The sequence below is a fragment of the Quercus lobata genome, chromosome 12 (assembly GCF_001633185.2).
Source record: "Quercus lobata isolate SW786 chromosome 12, ValleyOak3.0 Primary Assembly, whole genome shotgun sequence".
NCBI classification, from domain to species: Eukaryota; Viridiplantae; Streptophyta; class Magnoliopsida; order Fagales; family Fagaceae; genus Quercus; species Quercus lobata.
This window is the reverse complement of record NC_044915.1, coordinates 1019747-1043252: the sequence shown is the minus strand read 5'-3', so window position 1 is coordinate 1043252 and position 23506 is coordinate 1019747. Positions and strand designations below refer to the sequence as shown.

The following is a 23506-nucleotide window of genomic DNA, read 5'->3' as shown; positions in this document are numbered from 1 at the left end:
CGTTTCGGGGCATGCCCCTGACGCTTCAGCGCCCCGATTTTGGCAGCATTAAATTCTGACAACTCCCTTGTCTCCCACGTTCGACGGTTAGATCCAAATCGAACGGTAGGGGGCTTCTCTTGTTCTGTGAGCGGGAATTTCGCCGCTCACAATCTTCACATGACTATAAAGGCGTTCCCAGATTAAACCTGTACCTTACCCTTAATGGTTACGCGGTTCCAAGGCCTATACACTGAACCTGCCTTCTTCCTGTCTTCACTGTTCTCCTGGCGACTACAAATAATCGTACGTTGTCCGAGGTCCTTCCTTTGAACCTGTAAGTCCTCTCGAAGCTTTTACCATTTTTATTCAAAATCAAAAAGTTTTTTCTCTACTAAGTTTCTTTAGAAAAAAAAGAAAAAGAAAAAATGGGGAAGCAGAGGAATCCCTTTCGGTGTCTCGTCGACTCCGAGGAGGGTATTAGAAACTTCCGCATGAAGTACAGTATCCCACCAACGGTAGGGATGAGGTATGCGGCCCAAGGGGAGTGGGTTGACGCCAGGCAAACTGGGGAAGTGGTTATCCCCATGATCGCCTTTATTGAAGGAGGGATGACCATCCCCATGGGTAGTATCACCAGGGGTTACCTTAATTTCTTTAGGCTATCCCCCACCCAATGTGCCCCCAATATGCTTAGGATTCTGGGAAGTATAGACGCTCTGAATCAGAGAATGGGTCTAGATCTATCCCATCACGACGTGAATTGGGTGTACAGCCTTCACCGCTTAGCTGACCAGGACTACTATCTCAAGTCGAGATATCCTGAAGTAAGGTTAATTCAGTGCCTTCCTACTTCAAATAAGCACCTAAAAGAAGATTTCCTCATTTTTTCTGGGGAATGGCATGATGGTCTATCTTGCCCGACTGTGGAGGGAACGCCAGGTGGGTGCGAAGTTATAGACCTATGCTACTTAGCTCATAATCACATTTTAATCACCTTTACTATTTTCGCGTCTCGCAACTTTTAACTTTAAAATCAACGGTCTTGCAGATAGACGCTACACAAAGCCCAATCTCAGATTGGTCAATAAAGCGAGCCTAGACAGATTATTGAGAGCTGAAATATACGTGAACGAGGCTGATGGTCAACTACGAGCAGCACATTTAATTCTCGGATATACCCCCCTTTCTTTTGGCTTTCAGGCGCCGAAGTGCGTGATTAGGGCACGCGATCCTCGGCTTCGCCGTATCAGTGTTGCCTACGAAGGATTCATTGTCCCCGAGGGTATTCCACTTCCCGAACACACACCTCTCACAGAACCTCTTTCCGTGGCCAGCGTCTCAGCGGGGTTTTCTTTACCCTCACCTTCCCTCAAGAAAAAGGGCACCAATAGGAGAAGGAAAAGGGAAAAAAGCAAGCAAACCGTTGTAACAGTATCGGAATCCACGGACGATTTTGAGATTTTCGATCAGCCCTCAAACCCCGAGGAAAGTTCTGACGAGATGGGGGTGAAAAGGATACCCCAAAAAAGCCTAATGGAGCTGATAGGAGGTCAACAGGGAAAGTCTGCACCTGCCCAAACAGTACCATCCCAGGTTTCATCTCTTCCAGCCAGGTCTCCTCCTCCAGTCCCCCGCCACCCTCCTTAATCATCCTCGCAAACAGCACCGCCAAGCATTGCCGAGCCAGAGAAGCGCAGAGAGCAAAAAAGTAAGGGGGTGGCAGATGCGAGCAGATCCCGCCCCACTCGAGAGGAAGATGTCCAACGAGCGGCGAAACAGCAGAAAACCAGACAATCTTCTACGCGGGGCCAAGAGAAATCCGATTCCCCACATCCCGATTCACAAGCATGGCTGCCAGTTCCTATACTCGGTGGGGAACCCTTGCGAAACGACGCCTCTGTAAGGGATTATAACGGCGGCATAGGGTGTCATGTGGCCTCGGCCATAGAGGAGGCCTTGTTGCTCCCAAAGGATATGGCCGAGTTAAAGAATGTGAGGAAGAATCAACTCATCCTTGACAATAAACGATATTTGGGCATGGTGGGAAGCTATCTTTTATACTGCTTTATTCTGTGACTGCTACTCACTAATGCGTACTTTTCATTAACTATAACACTAACTCACCCCCCCCCCCTTTTTATTTTTTACAGATCATCCAAAATACCTTCAAGCTAGATGAGATGCTTAATGCTTATTCTAACCAGCTAGATGGTGAAAGGAAAAGAAGGGTAATGGCTGTTCAGACCTTGTCCAAATCTGAACAGGATCTAACCGTCGCAAGGAAAAAGCTACTGGTCGAGGAAGAAGCTCGCAAGAATGCTGAATCGTCATCAGAAGGCTACCAGAAGCAGGCCGAGGAACAGGCCAAGCTTCTGCGCGAGGCGAATGCCGAGCTGAAGAAGACTCAGGAGCAAGTTCTTGTTTTTAAGAAGCATCTAGAAGAAACTCAGAGGTTAAGGGAGAGAGCTGAAAAGCTTAAAGAACAAGCCGAGAAAGCAAAAATAGAGTCTGAGAAGGCAAAGGATGAAGCCGAGCAGAGGGGCTACGAAATCGGGATAGCTGAAACTGAGAAAGCGTTAAGAGCCGAAGTTCCAGAGGTTTGCCGTACTTTCTGTGCGAGAACCTGGAGCGAGGCTCTTAACCGCGCTGGGGTTGAAGCCTCATCTGAACTACGTAAGCCAGAGAACGTATACTACCCCGAAGCGATACGCCCCTCCGCTCCTCAACCACACCAAGCTGATATTCCAGCCCCAGCCATTAACCCCGGCGAGGAGGTTTTACCTCACACCTCCTCTCCAGGAGCTTCCCCAAGCAAATCCATCACTGCTTCGAAGACCTATACGGTCTCACAGGGTTTTCAACAAGAATTGGACTCTACAGTTCAATCGGCTGGGGGCATCATCAAAAAGTAAAAAGATAGAAACTGCTTTGTAATTTTAGTTTAGACACTTAATAGAGGACTTTCTTACTTACTTTCTTATCATTCTAATGGTTCTAAGTTATCTTTACACTTACTTACTTTGTCGTCGTAATTTTGGATGGATTTATTTCAGACGCCTCTTTCATTGTACGCCAATCTTGCATTTGAAGCTCTCTCTTTCTGACTCCTTAACGAATGTTCATAAGGCATTACTTTTACTAGGATTATGATTTAGAAAAACTCATCACCACTTTTTCTGCCGTTTAATAATTCAATGCACAACTTAACAGGTAGGTTTCTACCGAATTAGTGGTCTAAGAATTTGACATAACATAGTTTCTGTTTAGCAATTCAGTATAAATGACAGGATGTTAATTTCCACTAAGTTTGCGGTCCTGGGACCTGGCATAACTCGGTTTCTGTTTAACGATTAAGTATGAATGATAGGATGTTAATTTCCACTAAGTTTGCGATCCAAGGACCTGGCATAACTCAGTTTCTGTTTAACAATTCAATATGAATGATAGGATGTTAATTTCCACTAAGTTTGCGATCCAAGGACCTGGCATAACTCAGTTTCTGTTTAACAATTCAGTATGATAGGATGTTAATTTCCACTAAGTTTTGCGATCCGAGGACCCGGCATAACTCAGTTTCTGTTTAACAATTCAGTATGATAGGATGTTAATTTCCACTAAGTTTTGCGATCCGAGGACCCGGCATAACTCAGTTTCTGTTTAACAATTCAGTATGATAGGATGTTAATTTCCACTAAGTTTTGCGATCCGAGGACCCGGCATAACTCAGTTTCTGTTTAACAATTCAGTATGATAGGATGTTAATTTCCACTAAGTCTGCGATCCGAGGACCTGGCATAACTCAGTTTCTGTTTAACAATTCAGTATGATAGGATGTTAATTTCCACTAAGTCTGCGATCCGAGGACCTGGTATAACTCAGTTTCTGTTTAACAATTCAGTATGATATGACAGGATGCGGAAATCATAGAATGCATATTTGACGTAAGTTAAAAGAGAATATTTGAATTAAAACTTCTTTACTAATAATAATACCTTCTGAGATTATTTACATTCCAAGGATGGAGTACAGGTTTTTCGTCTAGATCCTCTAGATAATAAGCCCCTATTCCAGCTACAGAAGTAATTCGATACGGTCCCTCCCAATTGGGTCCCAGTTTTCCCCAGCTTGGATTCTTAGTGGCCCCCAGGACCTTTCTTAGCACCAGGTCGCCTATGGCTAATGGCCTCATCCTCACATTGCTATCGTAGCACTGCTTGAGTTTGTGCTGGTAGTAAGCTAGCCGAACCATCGCGCTTTCCCTCCGTTCTTCAATCAGGTCTAAACTTTTTTCCAACATCGCATCATTATTACTCGAAGAGAATGCACTGGTCTTTAATGTCGGGAATCCAGTTTCCAGCGGAATAACGGCCTCGGCTCCATAGGTCATGGAGAAAGGAGTTTCTCCCGTCGAACGCCTGGGCGTTGTCCGATACGTCCAAAGCACATGTGGGAGTTCCTCCACCCATCTTCCTTTCGCGTCGTCTAGTCTCTTCTTAAGCCCATGGACAATGACTTTGTTAACAGCTTCAGCCTGCCCATTGCCTTGCGGATAAGCTGGAGTGGAATATCTGTTTCTTATTCCCAGTTCTGAACAGTAATTCCTAAAGGCATTGCTATCGAACTGGAGCCCGTTGTCCGAAACAAGAGCTCTTGGGATTCCAAATCGCGTAACAATGTTCTTCCAGACAAACTTCTTCACATCTATGTCCCGGATGTTCGCCAAGGGTTCAGCCTCAACCCATTTGGTGAAGTAGTCTGTGCCGACCAGCAGGTACTTCTTGTTTCCTATAACTTTAGGAAAAGGGCCGACGATGTCTAGCCCCCATTGTGCAAAGGGCCAAGGACTTGAGAGAGGGTTAAGAACTCCTCCAGGTTGGTGGATATTCGGAGCATATCTTTGACACTGATCGCACTTCTTAACGTACTCCTGCGCTTCTTTCTGCATATTCGGCCACCAATAACCTTGCGTTAGTGCTCGGGATGACAGGGATCTTCCTCCTGTGTGGCTTCCACAAATACCCTCATGCAATTCTTCCAGGATTAATTCTGCTGCCTCGGGAGACACGCAGAGCAAGTATGGCCCAAAGAAGGACCGTCTATATAGCTTTTTATCTTCGGATAACCAGTACCGAGGTGCTCTCCTTCGTATTTTCTCAGCTTCTACCTTATCTTCGGGCAGCACATCACTGTCGAGAAATTTTAATATAGGGTCAATCCAGCACGGCGTCAAACTAGCTTGACGAACTTGGCAAATCTCCTTTTCTGGTGAAGTGGGAGTATGCAAGTCTTCCACGATAATTACCCGAGAGAAATTTCGTGCTGAGGAGGTGGCAAGGGTCGCTAAGGAGTCCGCGTGGGTATTCTCGCCTCGTGGAATATGTAATACGTCGAACGACTCGAACTCTGTTCGCATATGCCTAACCCGGTTCAGATACCCTTGCATTCTCGGGTCTCTGGCCTCCAACTCTCCAGTCACCTGGCCAACGACCAGCTTCGAGTCCGAGAACAGTTTTACTGCCTTTCCACCCATTTTACGGACCATACTCATTCCCATTATCAGAGCTTCGTACTCTGATTCATTGTTAGTAGCTGAGAACCCCAACCTTAGCGACTTTTCAATGATGACCTCTTCGGGAGATATCAGGACCAATCCCAGTCCAGCTCCCCGTTGGTTTGCGGCCCCATCCACATATGCCCTCCATACCGGCCCTCCTGGCGCGGATATTATGCCAACCGATTTTTCATCCATGTGTTCTTGACTCCTACTAACTTCTTCAGGGCACTCAGCGAATTCCGCTACTAGATCGGCGAGTACTTGACCCTTCACAGAAGTGCGGGGCATGTATCTGATGTCAAAAGCACCCAGAATCGTTCCCCACTTGGCAATTCTGCCGGTATAGTCAGCACTTCTAAGTATGGATTTGAGAGGCAATTGGGTCAAAACAACTACAGTTTGAGCTTGAAAATAGTGTGGGAGTTTACGTGTCGCATGGACGACCGCCAGTATGGCCTTCTCCAACGACAGATATCTCACCTCCGCTTCATGGAGGGATTTACTTACATAATATACCGGCCTCTGGACGCCATTGTCTTCTCGCATCAAGACAAAACTGACTGCGTGTGGAGCTACCGCCAGATAGGCATACAATATCTCATCCACTTCAGGGCTAGACATGATCGGTGGTTTGGATAAATAATTTTTCAACTGCTGGAACGCCTCAACACACTCCTCGGTCCATTCGAATCCCTGCCACTTATGTAACAGACGGAAGAAAGGACGACACCTTTCGGCTGACCTGGAAATGAATCGGTTTAACGCAGCAGTCATCCCCGTCAACCTCTGCACTTCCTTTGGATTCCGGGGCGCTTGCAAACTGTTAATAGCCCTAATCTGATCTGGATTAACCTCAATTCCCCTATGGGTCACCATGTACCCCAAGAATTTTCCTGAACCTACTCCAAAGGAGCACTTCGAAGCATTCAGGCGCAACCTGTGTTCTCTCAGTATCCCGAAGATGCTAGTGAGGTCCTCCACATGTTCAGTCACTACCTTGCTTTTCACCACCATGTCATCAATATAAACTTCAATACTTCTACCCAGCTGTGGCTCGAACATTTTCGTCATCATGCGTTGGTAGGTAGATCCAGCATTTTTCAGACCGAAAGGCATCACCTTGTAATGGTAGTTCCCAACCGGGGTCACGAAAGCGGTCTTTTCTTGATCATCGGTGGCTAACGGTATTTGGTGATACCCTTGAAAGGCATCCAAGAAGCTCATTCTAGGGTGGCCCACGGTCGCGTCCACCAGCTGGTCAATCTTTGGCATAAGAAATGGGTCTTTGGGACATGCCTTATTAAGATCCGTGAAATCCACGCACACTCGCCACTTCCCCGTCTTCTTCTTCACTACCACCGTATTGGCCAGCCATTGGGGGTAAAAGACTTCTTTGATAGCCCCAGCCTGTTTGAGCTTGGCAACTTCACTTCGGACTGCCTCGGCATGCTCTTTCGATGGTCGCCGAGGAGTTTGCCTTCTAGGGGGAACGGCAGGGTTTACATTGAGTCGATGACAAATAAAATTTGGGTCTACTCCTGGAGCCTCATACGGGTCCCATGCAAAGACGTCCACATTAGTTCGAAGGAACTCCAGCAAACTCGCTTTCTCTTCCAGAGGCAACTTGGCCCCAACCCGAAAGAATTTCTCTGGATCATCAGCAACGGTCACCTTCTCCAGATCTTCACACTCTACCCCATTGGTTGGTACGTCTAAACCTAATGCTGGGGTCTTTAATTGCTATGACTCATTATCGGCTGTAGCCGAGGTTTCTTCCTCAGGCCGATGCAGTATAGCCGCTACCTGGCATTGCCGAGCAACCGCTTGGTTCCCTACTATCTCCAGCACTTGGTCTCCGGACGGATACTTCACCTTCTGATGCAGGGTAGATGAAACCGCTTTAAGTGTGTGAAGCCAGGGTCTGCCCAGGATAGCCGTATACGGAGAAAAAACATCTACGACAATAAAATCCACCTCCACCACCTCCGTGCCTGACTGTACGGGCAACCTGATTAGTCCCATGGGAATGACTAATCTTCCCTCAAAACTGACCAGAGGGGAATTATAGGTTGTCAAGTCCTGCTGCTTCAAACCAAGCCCCTTGTACAAATCCGGATACATCACATCCGCTGCACTTCCCTGATCAACCATCACCCTTCGGACATCGTACCCACTGATCCTCAGCGTTACCACCAAGGCATCCTCATGGGGTTGTATGGTTCCCTCCAAATCTTCGTCTGAAAAACCCAAAACCAAGGGGACACGCTTCTTGGCTCTCTTCCATGCTTGAGAACGATCCTCAGCCGGGGATCGGGACACCGATAACACTCTGGTGGGGCAAGATCCAGTCCTCCCTGGGGCCGCAAAGATGACGTTGATTGTTCCCCGAGGGAGCCTTGATGAAGCATCCCCACGCACCTCGGAACCTGCTTGGCTCACCCTTCCACTAGAGTGATGCAAGAGCTGCCTTAATTTTCCTTCCCGGACCAATTGCTCCAAATGGTCCCATAAATTTCTGCAGTTGTCTGTCGTGTGTCCATGGTCCTGATGGTAATGGCAATACAAACTCGGGTTACGTTTTGTAGGCTCTCCTGCCATCCTGTTAGGCCATTTGAAAAATGGCTCGTCCTTTATCTTCTCCAAAACCTGCTGAACAGGCTCCCGAAATACCGCATTAACGACCTGGGCATCTGTCGAGACCGACTGGCCAACAAAGTCCCGCCTTGGTCGGTTGTTATTATAACGATCCGACCTGAAATCCCTCCTCTCCTGAGGGATCATCTTGGCCTTTCCTTTCCCCTGAAACTGATCCTCCTCTATCCTTTTGTACTTCTCTATTCTGTCCATCAGTTGGCGCACACTGGTAACAGGTTTACTCGTCAAGGATTTCCTCAAGTCGTGATCAGCTGGGAGGCCGGCTTTGAAAGTAGTTATGGCCACAGCGTCATTCTTCCCTCCTATTTCGTTGAACATCTCCCAGTACCTATCCGAATAACTCTTGAGAGTCTCGCCCTCTCGCATAGACAAGGTCAACAAGGACCCCAGCGGCAAAGGAGTCCTGCTGCATGTAATAAAACGAGCACCAAAAGCCTGGGTCAGTGCTTTGAAAGATCCAATAGAGTTGGCCCTTAAGCCATTGAACCACCTCATCGCCGTCGGACCCAAGCTCGACGGAAAAATCTTGCACATCAGGGCATCATCCCTGGAATGAATAGCCATCTTCTGGCTGTAATAGCTTACATGTTCCACCGGATCCGAATGGCCATCATACAGAGAGAACGTAGGTTGACTGAATCGCCGAGGATGGGTAGCATCATCTATGCTTCTTGTAAAGGGTGACCTGGAAATTTGACTCAAGGCTTTGTTCATGGCATCGTTTCCCACGCCCCTACTGGTTGGACTTTTACGCCTACGCCTATGGCGACGCTCCTCTTCGTAGGAGAAAGTCTCACTCCGCGGAGTTCTCAATCTCCGCCTGTAACTAGTTCCATCCGACTCCCCGGATGATAGTTCGGAGCGAGGTGGGGAACGCTCCCGCCGTGCATGACGTAACTCTCTCTTCAAGTCCGCAATTTCTCGTTGCAGATCCCCATCATGCTTCACGTGGGAAACGTGACTCTTCCCGCGTGTACGGGTTCTCGTGGTGTGAGTAGTATGTATGCTCCCCTCTTGGACCTCCCTCCGTTCGGGACTTTTTCGAGGACCATCATGCTGAGAGCCCCTTGACTCCGCCTGATGCGGGCTGATATCACCCTGATGCAGCCCCGCTGCGGGGTGAGGCAATTCCACTCCTTCCATCGAAAACGTTGTGTCGGAGGTTGTACAAGCTAACACAAGCTCTTCCCACAGACGGCACCAATTGTAAGGACACGATTTGGTGACGAACCTAAACAGTATTGGGTTCGTACGTAAAAGGCCCAGACAATATGATTTGTAGAGCGTGGGTGTAAAGAGCTAGATTAACGGTGGTATCTACCTCCAAAATTTTCTTTCAAACCCATACCACGTTTTCCTTCTCTTTTGTTGGTATAATCAACGTCCTTTCTTAAATCCCTAGTGTTACTCTCTCTCCTTCTCTTCTTCCTTTTTTCTCTTCAGTTTTATGTGTGTTCTCCTTTTTTTCTCGATCCCCTTCTCCATGTTCCTCTTTTAGTTTATATACTCCCCTGCGCGATCCATCTTCACCGAACACGTGTAGATTGTGCCCAGGGGATTTCTTTCTGTCCCATCTGGTGCCTCCTGGAACTTCCTATGGGCAGCTGTAAGGCTGCTTTCCTGCTGCTCAGGTATCACCTCCACATTAATGCGGCCAGAGAGTTGGTTGAGAGGTCATTAATGCGGAGGCAGCTATAGTTTTAGATATTTGTTGGCCTTATCTCTTTCATCTTTAGTCGGCTACTCTACCCCTTGAGATGACCTACTTCTGAGGTCTGATCGTGGTGATACCACGTCCTGATCGTCTTCGGACGCGATCGTCCTCGGACGCATACTGCCGAGGAGGATGGCGTCCTCGGACGGGTGCACGACCTCAGATGGGCCACTGGCCCAACAATCCTCAACCAATTCTGAATCCTATGGGCCTATCGACCGAATGATCCCCATAATTAACTTTTACCCAAAAAATAAAAGAGTCTCTGAGCACGCGCGTAGGTATTTTATGATTAAAAAATGTAGTAATCCCAAATTATAATGGATTCAAATTGATCTAAGATATTTTCTAATAAATAGTAATAATAATCCCTTAAATTAAAATTTGATAGGTTTTTTAAAAGAAAAATTAGAAAGGGATAATGATAAGTTAATGAATAATAATCATCTAAAAAATAAAACTAGGCAAAAAAATTAATGAATTTTGTAGGGAAAAATTAATGAATAATTTCATTCCAAATTATATAGATTTGATAAATTTCAAATTAAAATGTTACCAAAAGTGATAACCTTGGGAGATTTAAAAAATAGTGGTTGAGAATTTGAAAAATATAGTTGCTAGAAATGAATAAATGAAAAAAATTTACAAAAAAAAAAAAAAAAATTACCCAGTACTTGATTTATTGAAAGTAACATACCATACAAAAAGAAAAAGATAAACCACTCAACAGTTTATACTCTAAATACTAATTACTATCTTAAATATTTATAATCTACTTAATAATATAAAATTTACAAAAGAAAAAAAAAAAGTGAAAAAAAAACTATCCAATACTTGATTTCTTAAAAGTAAAGCACCATACAAAAAAAAAAAAAGAAGATTAATCACTCCACAATCCACAATCTAAATACTAATAACTATCTTAAATATTTATAATCCACTTAATAATATAAAATTTACAAAAGAAAAAAAAAGTGAAAAAAAAAATTTACCCAGTACTTGATTTATTGAAAGTAAAGCACCATACAAAAAGGAAAAAAAAAAGATAAAGATAAATAACTCCACTATCCACAATCTAAATACTAATTACTTTCTTAAATATTTATAATCCACTTAATAATATAAAATTTACAAAAAAAAAAAAAAATAACCCAGTACTTAATTTCTTGAAAGTAAAGTACCATACAAAAACCAAAAATTTTAGGATTAATGAACATAAAAAATTTAAAAAATATGGGTAATTTACACTTTCTACCTAATAATATTCTTACAAGACTTTTTAAATAGTTAAAAATATATAAGAATAACTATCAATAATATTTAAATTATATACGTAAGAATTATATTATGCATTTTAATGTATATATTTTAAGTATATCCTTACATATGCATGGAGTTACAAGCTAGTTAATATTAATTAACTCCAATTACTTTCATTTCAAACTTAATTAGTTCCAAATTTACCCCTATTAAAAAGAACTAGCCTCTGAGCATGCGCTCACGCGCGTACTCATAGGCTCTTTTATTTTTTGAGTAAAGGTTGTTGAGGTACAAATTTTTTGGCCCTAATTTCATTAGCCCACTCACAAAAATATATACCCACACAAGCCCATAAACTATTTTGAGCCCACATAAATATTTTCCACAAATATTCCATATATAAGCCTCATAAATTATCTTAGGCCCTCTCACACATATTACCTACAATTATCCAACTTGGGTTTTCACAAAAATACCTATTATTGTTACCAAAATTGGACTGCAAAATTATACTATCTCCACCAAAAAGCCCAAAATCATTTATCTTGTGGGAAAAATCCAAAAGGCCCAACAAAACTCTTTCATAAAGCCCATTGCTACATGACACCTGTTAAAAGCCCGTTGCTATACGGCACCTGTAAAAGCCCACACGGCACCTCTAAAAACCCGTTGCTACACGTCACCTCTAAAACCCTTTGCTACACGACACCTCTAAAAACCCGTTGCTACACGACACCTCCAAAACCCGTTGCTATACAGCACCTCTAAAAGCCTATTGCTACACGACACCTCTAAAAGCCCGTTGCTACACAGCACCTCTAAAACCTGTTGCCACACGGCACCTCTTAAAACCCGTTGCTACACGACAATATTTTTACAAATTTTTACAAAGCCCAAATGCTATTTAAGCACTATTTTACAAAGCCCAAATATTATTTTGGCACTATTTTACAAAGTCCAAATACTAATTTGGCACCTATTTTATAAAGTCCAAATATTATTTTGGCACCTATTTTACAAAGCCTAAATACTAATTTGGCACCTATTTTATAAATCCCAAATATTATTTTGACACTATTTTACAAAGCCCAAATCTATTTTGGCAATTATTTATAAAAGCCCAAAATATTATTTTGGCAAAAACAATTACATTATGCTCAAAGCCCAAAACTATTTCTTGGCAAAATATATACTAAAGTTCCTAACTCATGGGAAATATAGATTACTCATCTCTCAAAAATATTTCTTTCACAAAATGTACGGGAACTATGCTTATTTTTTCCACAATCAACTAACTACAAAAGTTCATATATATTACCTATGGCAAAACCATTCATTTTTGTAGGGATGACCAAGCCTAAATAAGCTCAACTACAAAGCCCAGCTGAGCTAGCCCAACTCATATACAAATTCCAGCAACTGAAACTCACGTGAGTTGACCAGTTAAGTCTCAACACAACCTGATAGCTGGAGCTCATCACCATCAGTTCCAGCTTGTCCAATCAGATCAGAAGAGGGACATGTGTTCAGTAAGGGTTAAACCCTTCCTTGCCAAGTTCATTTTCATCATTTCTCATGTGACATAAAGCTAAGGTGAGATGACAAAAAACTGGGAAGCTTCAGCCAGTTGTATCTCCTTCCTTCTCCAACCCATTCGGTCAAGGACTAAGGGCAGCCATAACCGGGCCATGAAAGCTTTTGGAACAACTTGAAATTAGTTCATTATCATGCAAAAAACGTGTATTTTTTGGTTCATGGACCAAACACATGAAACCAAATGGGGAAACTTAGGGAAATGTGGTTTGGAGGGCACCAAAGGGATCCCAGCAGAGTTCCCAGCATAGGGCTCCAAGATTGACATCTAGCTTGGGGTGATACAATCTGCCCTAGGAGCTTTGATTCTAGTAGCAGCAAAATCAAGATCATTAGCCTAATATATGCCTTAATCCCATTAGCTGAGGACAAATCAGTATTTAATACCAAGTCGAAACCCCAGCTATTATTACCAAAAACAGTAAGAACATTCTAAAAGCTGAGCTTACCATTCTTGGTCCAAATCCTAGGAACGATTCTCTAGAGATCTTCTGAAGATCAGGGCTGATTTAGCAGAGATTATTTGCTAATCACCCCCTAAAACTCAACTATAAATAGAAACTCTCCACCAACACTTCGGAGGAGGGACGGATGAAGAAACACAAAAATAGGGAAGAACTTTGTGAAAAACTTCCCTACTCTCTTTTCCTTAATTCTCTAAAAGCTCTTAGTGAGGTTCTGAGTCTCTGACTTCTTAGTTTTAAACTTAGAAACTGAGCTCTTAAGCCTATAGCTCACAAACACCTTTCACTTCTCTACTTATAAGCTTTACCCGTCCCCAGCAAAAAGTCCCAACAGTTTCACTAAACATTCTCTCTCACTACTCAGACTACCTGAGATGTCCCTCATTACTTACTACTCATACTAGATCCATGAGCATACCTTGGCACCTAATGATCTTGCTGCGTTAGCTGGAATCTCTCTCTCTCTCCCTTCATCTCACACTAAGTTTTCCTTATTATTTATTATAATGGAGCTCATAATATTCATTTACTCATTTACTATTGAAGGTTATAATGTAACTGTCACTATAGAATTTTTCCCTCATATTTTTGTGTTAGAAGACTCTTCTCTAGAGCCAATGGATTATGAGTTTGAAAATGTGGATACTTTTCTTAATCTGTGAAATAGCTAATAGTTGGAGGTTTATTCTGTTTTGTCTTACTTTACCACTAAGCTATTTTACTGTAGAAATATTTTACTGCTGGGCTATTTATTTCAGTATGCTTTTTAATCATGTTGACGTGTCTGCTGTAGGAATTGTTTATGGGTCATTCTTGTCAGTCTCAACCTAAGCCCAAGGTATAAAATAAAGTGAATTCTTTGGATCTTCACCGATAGCCTTTGGGTCGTGCCTCGAGCCCATCCTCGAGTTTCGGTTTAGGCCCCTAACCCAAAACAAATCTCATTTGTCGAAAGAAAGAACTTTTTAGCCCCCGACAAAGGTTAATAATTTGAATCCATTATAATTTAAGATTATTATATTTTCTAATCATAAAATACCTAGAGGTGTGATGAGAAAAATATTTCATCCACAAATGCATAACACTCATCACACTCCTAGGTATTTTATGATTAGAAAATATAGTAATCTCAAATTATAATAGATTCAAATAATTAATCTTTACCCAAAAAATAGAAGAGCCTTTGAGCATACTTGTGAGCGTGTGTTTAGAGGCTAGTAAGTGGATAAAGCAATTTGAAAATCAGTAAGAGAGTGATCCTATTTTTTAGGCAATATTTTAGTAGGAGTTAGAGTTGTATTTTTACCAAATTGTCCTTTAATTTTATCTCTACTCAAACATAGGGATATAGAGACATTTAAAAATAAAAATAAAAAAATGAGGATCTCAAACAGGAGAAGCCTCTTAAATAGTACATTCTACGTAGTATAAATAGAAAAACGGAGGAAGCTCCTTAAACTGTAGTATAGATATATCTCACGCATATTTAATATATTTTTTCCTAAAAACTAGCATACACTAAACCCAGTAATTTACTCATTTTCAAATTCTAAATTTTAGTTTCTTAAAATTTCCTTTATGTGTAATCTCATTAACAATAGATAAATTCAAATTGAAAAATTATATTAAACTAAAAAAAAAAAATAGTTTTATTTTTTTCACTTAAAATTTCCTTTATGTGTGATGAAGTTAGTTTTATTTATTTACGCTTTATTTGTTTCAATGGAAAATTTTGTGTAAAGATAATTTTCCATGTTTTTTACTGTTTGGTAGTATAAGGAAAAATGAGTTAAAGGAAAACTATTTTTGATTAATAGAAAAAGTATGATTTATTTTTAGAGATTGTTTTTCATTAAATTTTTTTAGAAAACAATTTTATCTCATAATAAGTTAAATAAGAGAAGTTAAAAGACTGTTTTTTAACTTATTTAAAGTTGCAGTGCAACTTAGAAAAATAAGATAGTTTTATAGAAAATATTTTTAAGAATTTTCTAAAAATTGCGGAAACAAATTGAGCGTTATATTTCATTTGGTTTTATCACACGATCTTGGAACAAATAGTGTTCAAGGCATTTATAAGCGTAGTACCCCACTCGGTGGCTCGTGCGACACACATAACAGAGGTTAAAAAATGTTATCCGCAACCACAACTGCATTTGTTTCCAAGGTTCCGATTGCTTTTCCTTCTCTTCCACCACCAAATCCATATGTAAGTACGTGCGGAATAAACAATGATGGGCAAATTGGTCTTCAAAGAGTCACTGCGTCTAAAACTAATAGTCTCGGACTCAGACTTGTCACTAACTCGGTTTCTGGGGATAGCAGTGCCTCAGTTGACGTTGATGTGCCATTCCCTAGTGATTATTTTGAGCTTCTTCAACAAGTAAGCTTCTTTTGAATTTATTCATAAATTTTGGTGTGTGATAATAATAATAATAATAATAAACTTTTTGGTTCAAGTTTCGAATTTGGGAGTCAATTTGTTGTTTTTGTTGTTGTGTTGCATTATTTGCATGTACCCATTTGATCTTTAGCCGTAAGTAGTATCAGGCTTCTTTTTCATCATGATTAGTTGTATACAAGGGAATTTTTTTTTTTTTTTTTTTTGAAGATTGGTGTTTCAGGGAAAAACTGTGTTGTGGTGACTTGTGGATCAAATAGTTTCCTTTTTAATATGAGGTTGGAACCTCTTGGAATCTTCAATTAATTGATTAGGATTTGTTTGAATGAATCATCTTTCCTTAGTAGCTATTGCGTTACTAAAATTTTATCTTTTTGGGCTATTTAACAATGGACAGGCCAGAAAAGCAACTGAATTGGCTTTAAAGGATAACAGACAGTTGATGGTGAGTTAGTACTGGGTAATTTCCATTTGACTGAAAAATGAAAGCTACAAGGTCAATTGTGGGTTGTGACCAAAAAAGTATGTATTACAGGAGATTGAATTTCCAACTGCCGGACTTGAATCTGTACCAGGTTCTCTCCAATTGCCTTGTGTTTTATATATATATATATATATATATATAACTCATATATTGCCTATAACTCTATGTAACTCATATATTCCCATCATCTTATATTGCCAATAACTCTATGTAACTCGTATATGTCAGGTGATGGGGAAGGAGGAATAGAAATGACTGGAAGTATGCAATTGATTCGTGAATTTTGTGACAGCTTCATAAATCCAGAGAAAGCCACACGCACCAGAATAGTAAGCTTCTTCGTTTAGATCAGTACTCTCTACTTTGTCATTTGTGATGAATCAATACTTCACATTATTTTGAAAATAAGTACAAGATATGGGAGTCATTAAATCGGACTTTAGAATCCTTTCAATTACATATTAGAGAAGATGCTATTTTCTTTGACCAGCTCAGTGTCTTCTGTTTGAACTCATTGATCAATATTTCAAAAGCTATGTATGTTTCCCATAACTGATAAAGAGACTACTTTTCATATTGTAAAATGATATGTAATTGAAAATTATATATTCTCTGATCTGTTAATTACTTCTGACATGAATTATAGTGTTTTTGAACTTATTTATGATGGATTCTATAGCAGTTTTTATATTAACAAGTAAGTAATTATATAAATTGAGGAACGATAAGGAGTAAAATAATGACTATAGATATGATAAAGATCTAAATCTAACTGTGAATGAATTATATTCTGTAGCTTTATCTAAATGTTGTCTCGAGAACGAGAATTGTGAATCAATGAAATCCAAGTGTAATGTTCTCTGCATATTTTATTTGACTCATATCCTCGGTTAGTTGGACTGTTTTTATTGATACTAGACCAATCTATGGCAAAGCTTGCAGATGCAAGGGGGGTTTGTGAAATGGCAGTAATTATGGATGCTTCAACATATGATCTTAATTAACTAGTATATTTTATTCCTGTGTGAAAGTCACAACAACATTTCATATTCTAGCCATTTTCTTATTGGCTTTTATTCTCTCATGTCAGTTTTTTCACATTGGTTATTGCACATCCACTTTTATATATTAAAATGTGGACATTCTCACATCAATTATGGATATGTGTGTGAAATAATGGATGTAAACCAATGAAATGAATCACAGACACAGACACGGGTACAAATACGACACGGTGACACAAGCAATTTATGAAAAATTATAACATGAAACAACCAGTACGACACCATTATGACACAGGTACGACATGGGTATGGCACTTTAAATGAAGTGTTTGTGCTTCCTAGATGTAAACTAGTGTGAAAGGATATTTTCCTTTTCTTATTTTTTTCAACTTGTTTCAACATCACCATTAGATGTGTAGAGGTTTGGATGTGAGTTAAATTTGTCCCATCTCAGTTCCCTCATAGTCTTCTTTGAAATTGGCAGCAATAGAATTTCATGTTGAAATATTTTTCAGTTCTATGTAATACTGTGGAATTAGGAGAGGATGAGACATTGAGAGCTTCCATGTCCATTGCGTTGCTAGTTGCTACAGACATTTCCTTTGTGAGGGGCTCCATAGGTATGGTTTTGTGTGGGGAAGTGATACTTCTAACATTGTTCTGCAACCCAAAAGAGAAAGAAAAATGAAAAAGATGTACGTGAAAGTAATTTGGGAAAGTTACCAAGAATATGTTTTGGAATTTGAAAGCTTTAACAACAGATCAAGTTCTAAAAGAGTGGTATGACAGTTTTTGGTGCAGTTGCTACCTTTTGGGATCATGGTAGTGACAACGATGATACATGGAATCTTTACACAAACATTGAATAGTTATTGGGAAACCAACTTAAAATGTTTTTGACTTTTGGAGATATGCTATCAAATGGGATTGTTAATTAATTAGTTTACTGGAAGCTCATATTGGGGTCTTTTTCCTCCTTTTTTCTTCTCTTTTACTTTCCCTCCTCTACTTCTTTGCCACAGTTTTTTTTTTTTTTTTTAATGTTAAATAGGTCAAAAATTTTATTAATTGCATCTGATTCAACATTTAGTGACTGGCCAACTTTAATAAAATGATATATATTATTGAATCTACATTTTTCCTTAAGAATTCCAAAATAGTTTTTTGGATCTCTTTCAGTACAGGAATGATGAAAATATAGGAAACAAAAGAAATAAATAAGAGGAGGGAAAAATTGCTGTTATATATTTTTCCTAAAGATCAACCCTTAGGATTGCAAATGTCAAATTAAGATTGGGGAGTAGCATCATTGCAGATGGGGTTTAGCCATGGAAAGGGCCAAAAGTTTGATCGGACAATTGGTTTCAAGGCATTTTATTTATTTATAAGGTTGGCCTTATTGATTAATGTGTAGTTACTTACACTAGTTGCAATCTTTTGTCTTATTAAAAATTCTCTTTTGCTTTTGTCTGTTATCTAAATTTATTATCATTTTATTATTTCATAGTTTATAATATGTGACTTTATAATATGTGACTTTAATTTAAGATGCATCATAAGCACCATACTAGTAACACGGGCTAAAATCCCATTAAATGCTAACCTTCTTTTGTGCATCAGTAAAGAGCTGTGACCAAATAAGGCTTTATTTCTCTGTTAACCCTAGTTGACTATGGATGGCTTCCTCTGAATATACTTTGTCTCTTGTAAGCTGTGTGGGAAAGAGTTTCAAACCGCAGCACCTAGGTTTCTTTGTTAGCGTGCTTTTGTGAAAGTCTTTGGGTATATATGGGCTTATGAATTTCTTGAAAGAGTTCTTGTGCCATATTTGCAATCTTACTATTTTTTGGTGACTTTCTCCTCTTTGCCACCCTTGGACATAGGCATATTGCTAAACTAAATAAATTCTTGTGTTCTGCGTGTGTGCTTGTTGATTTATTTTTCTGTAACTGTTATTGGTTTGAATCCTTGAAATGCTACTGCACAATATTGTTATGTCTCATTCGCTGTATTTAATTCTTACAGCTAATTTATTTATACAAACCTTAAATAAAAATTTTCAGTTCTTCCCGGAGGCCAGTGAAGTTCAATTTGCAAGACAATCAGCCTTTGAAGGAGCCTCCTTTAAGTTGGACTATTTGACGAAGCCATCATTTTTTGAGGATTTTGGTTTTTCCGAAAAGGTGAAAATGGCAGATCGAGTGAAGCCAGAGGATGAACTGTTCTTGGTTGCCTATCCATATTTCAATGTCAATGGTAGCTTCAAATATCCCAACTTTTTATATCACCCCAGAATTTTTATGTCTGGTATTCTCTTGCATTTCAGAAATGCTTGTGGTAGAAGAGCTGTACAAAGAAGCTGTTGAGAACACAGCCAGAAAACTGATAATTTTTAATGGAGAACTTGACCGTATAAGATCTGGATGTATCCTACATCAAATTTACCTTTTTCTTTTATATACTTGATCTTGAATTTAGAGTACTCAGTTATTTGCTCAAGTTAGGTGCTAGGTAAAAGTTTCGATACACACCATTATATTGGATTTTACTAAAGTAACAAGCACTCAATTCACTAATTGTCCATGATTGGCATTCTTCCATTCCTCTTCAAAAGCACCACTTGGAAGTGAAAAATAAAGATTTTCCTTTTGGTTGAAAATTCACATACTTGTGCCCACTGGAACTTATTGGTGATTTGTCCCAAAATATTAAAAGATTCATAATGAAGAGTTGATTAAGTTGTATAGTGTTTCAACTTGCAAATGAATTATAAGAAGCAAGTTGGTCCACCTGCCGGATTCTGTAGTGCCTTTTTGCTCTACTCAGACAACAATTGTTCTCGAAGAATTAATCGCTTTGTCCTGAGCTGGCCAAACTTCCAAAACCTTGTGCCTAGTGCCCATGATGTAGACTTTTTGTTAGCATCTGCAGTATTAAATTGTGATTTAAGATCTACTCACACAACAATGTCCTTGAATGAATTAAGATTATCCATCTTTCTTCTACCCGAAGCTGGCCAAACTTTCCAAGACCCTCCTGCCTATGATGGAGACTGTATATTACATTCACAATTTCAAGGGACGCAATGGAGGAATCCTTTTCAGGTCTTGTAATGCCAATTACCGCAAATTACATGGTTTTATATAGTAGAATTTCTATTTTCTTTTACTTGTCAAGAAAAAAAATTTTGCTATTTTTTAGTGCTTTCAACACTTTAAAAAAAAAATTGTGGGTAGTACTATTTTACTGCTGCATTGAACATTACTTTTTATTTTATTTTATTTTTTAAAATGTTTCTTTAGGTGCTACCCTGGTCCCTGGAAGGTCCTAAGAAAAGTGGGGAGTAAATATATATGTCTACATCAGCAGGAAGTTATGCCATCCCTCAAGGAAGTTGCCTTGGATATTCTAATCTCAGCTTGAGACGTCTGGTACAAACTATTCTTTGAGCAAGTTCAGTTTATTATACATTAGTAGTCAAGAAATTCCATGCTCCTTTTATATGTTTGACCTGTCAATATAACAGAAAATAACTTCTTAAAAATTACTAATATTAATAGGACAAAACTTTTATATAGTATCTTAATTTCTGTTCTTTAGGTTCCCCTTTTAAATTTTAGCCACCTGTCTACTTAAATAAAAAAGCTAGCAGCCATTTAACACCATATGGTTCTTTCTTTCTTTTTTTTGTTAGACATTAAAACCCATTTAGGAAATCACTGAATCCCATCCTCTTCCAATTTCTCAGTTCTTACCCAAAATCCCCAATCTCACACTTCTAAATCAATCTCAAGAAATGGGAACAACTTTCACCACAGACCCCGCCCAAAGCTGATTTTTCTCAAAGTTCTGGCTTGTGAAATGAATCTAGAAACTTTGCAGGCTGGATTTGTTGGGCACACGAGAGTTTTAAACTTCAAAGTTGATTACAATCTCTTCAATGTTGGGCTCATGAAGCTCCCACATTTCGAAATGCGAACATGAAGAAAGGAAACGAACCATCGTGTTTGATTGATTTCTGGATGCAAGAGACTGTGTAAGAGTTGGCAGCTTTACCTGAAGTCGGCGAAACAACAAAAATATTTCTTTTTTGGTGCTGGATATTTTTTGTATTTAGTACTTGGGGACTAATCAAAGAAAACATTGTTGTTTTTCTCAATCTGGGTTTTGGGGTTCCTGTTTTCCAGATTTTAATTCATTTCCTTTGGGAGATTTTTAGGGGGGTTTGACTCAACATGCCTGACCGCAATTGAAGAAAAAATCTATGAGGAAAATTCGTATTATATACCCCGATCCTTATGCCACCATTTCCTAAAGCGACAATGAAGAAGAATATGAGTTTAAGACAAATGATTCAATGGGTTTTATAGCAATGTCAAGGAGATTTTGCTTCTAGGACTCCAACATGATTCATATACAGATACTTGTCCACTGCCTCACACTGGACAGTGGACTTCGTCACTCCTCTGGGTTGTGATTCTCCAAAAGAAGTATGAGAAGATTGATAGTGATAAGTTGGAAGACATTGGGGCTATGTGGTTTTTCTAAATGGGTTTTAATTTCTTAAGAGAACAAAAGAACTAGACAGTGTTAACGCTCTGTTATATCTATTATTTAAATAGATAGGTGGGTGAATTTTAAAAGGGGTTCCTAAGGAACAATAGCTAAGGCATTATATCTAAGTTTTACCCATATCAATATGAAAACGCTAGCTGCAGCTGCACAGTCAAGGAAGGAATTTTCTTGAAGATCACATACCATCTTTTATTTATGTGTGTTTCTAAGCTTAATGATCAAATGCTTTGATTTCATAGTTTTCTTAGATAAAATTTTGTGGAGCAATCTACCGGCCAGTGTCTTGAAATAAATTTCCTGTTTGGTAATTTTCTTAGTATTTGGGTCACTCTATGGTACTATGACATTTTTCTATTGTCACTTAAATTTATCTCCGTTAGCTCCTGAATAATGAGCTTTCTGTCTGCATGTTTTGTTTTTGAGCCGTGTTGTACATGTGTTTCCTGATCCAACTGAATATTCATTCATTTCAATCTTTTGATTTATGTGCAGTTTTTTGAACTCAGCAGGTCTTTTCAATTAATATCTAGTTGTTGAGACAAAAGCTAAGGTACACCATGCAGACTGACATATGCAAGTTTTAGCAGTCATGTTTCTTCTTTTCTCAGCTAAGTTAATTTAAGCATTCAATTTTAATTTGAATTGAACATCTTGGTCGCTGCAAGATATGGGGGCACAGAGTGCTTGGAATACTTGTACAGGGTGTTTTCCAAGAGGATCAAATCACCTTCCAGCTACATCATTCTTCTGTGTATTATTTATGAGAAAGCATGGGCAGAAAATCTAGGAGAACAAAAGCTGGTATTGCTCAATGGCTTTTAAATGTAAATACCAAATGTATTGGTGATATGTTGATACTAACATATGAAGAAAAGCAATAGCGTTAGATACTGATATTTCTTATAATTTTTAAGTTCCTTACATGATATTTTATTAATTCAGTAGTATTACTAAATGACGTGCGATGAAAGATGCATTTTCTTATCAACTGCCATCCCGTTTGAGAAATGAGGCTTGTTTCAAATGACAGTATAAATGGAGTACCTAGAATTCTTTGATCCTAACAAGTTCATATTGCAGATTACTAAATGAGGCTTGTGTCTTTCTTGGTTTTGCCCATGCTCAAAAGGATTCATATGTCTCAATCCATCTACCAATTGTTAACTCATGAGATTAGTGGCTAAAGGCTTTTGTCAAACTCAAACGTCACCTTGATGGAAACAGAGCTCGATACAAAGCCAGATTAGTGGCTAAAGCCTTTCATCAACAACAAGACCTTGATTTGGATGAGAGTCATGACTCATGAGACCTTTAGTCTTGTAATTAAACCTACAACAGTTTGGTTCATTCTCTCTATTGTATTCCAATTCAAATGGTCTCTTCACCAATTAGATGTCAAGAATGCTTTCTTACAATGCATTCTAAAGGAAGAAGCCTGTGACAACTCACTTGTTTTGTGGATTCTACTCACCCATATCAAGTTTTTTCTACTGCACCAAGTCTCTATGGTTTCAAACAGGCCACTCTTATCTTTTACACTAGGGCGTTCATGCCTTAAGTGCAAATCCTTCTCTTATGATCTATCATCACTACTCTTCAATTTTCTTACTACTTTACGTTAATGATATCATTCTTACAAGCAATGATTCATCCTACCTCACTTCCTTAATTCAGAACTTGGGGTTTATCTTTGAGCTTAAGGACCTTAGTCCACTTCATTACTTCCTTGGTCTCCAAACCCACCATACTTTGGTCTGTTTGGTCATCAATCAAAATATGCCAATAACCTTTTTATTCAACATAACATGTCTCATTCTAAA

At 39.4% G+C, this 23506-nt stretch overlaps 1 protein-coding gene across 2 annotated transcripts; it reads left to right on the top strand.

The window, feature by feature from the left end:
- The first annotated feature begins 15287 nt into the window (after positions 1-15287).
- Positions 15288-22641, top strand: LOC115971428 (protein LOW PSII ACCUMULATION 3, chloroplastic). Of its 2 annotated transcripts, XR_004087316.1 has the most exons (10): positions 15288-15605; positions 16021-16068; positions 16159-16198; positions 16336-16436; positions 19175-19367; positions 19438-19536; positions 20098-20215; positions 20414-20542; positions 22179-22236; positions 22352-22641. XR_004087316.1 is itself a non-coding variant. In XM_031091346.1 (9 exons), the coding sequence occupies exons 1-8, from the start codon at positions 15354-15356 to the stop codon at positions 20532-20534; spliced, it is 972 nt and encodes a 323-aa protein (XP_030947206.1). In that variant the 5' UTR covers positions 15288-15353; the 3' UTR covers positions 20535-20542; positions 22179-22641. The 2 variants fall into 2 exon arrangements, 1 of the variants encoding a protein (XP_030947206.1); XM_031091346.1 differs by having other exon boundaries at positions 22179-22641.
- The last annotated feature ends 865 nt before the right edge of the window (positions 22642-23506 follow it).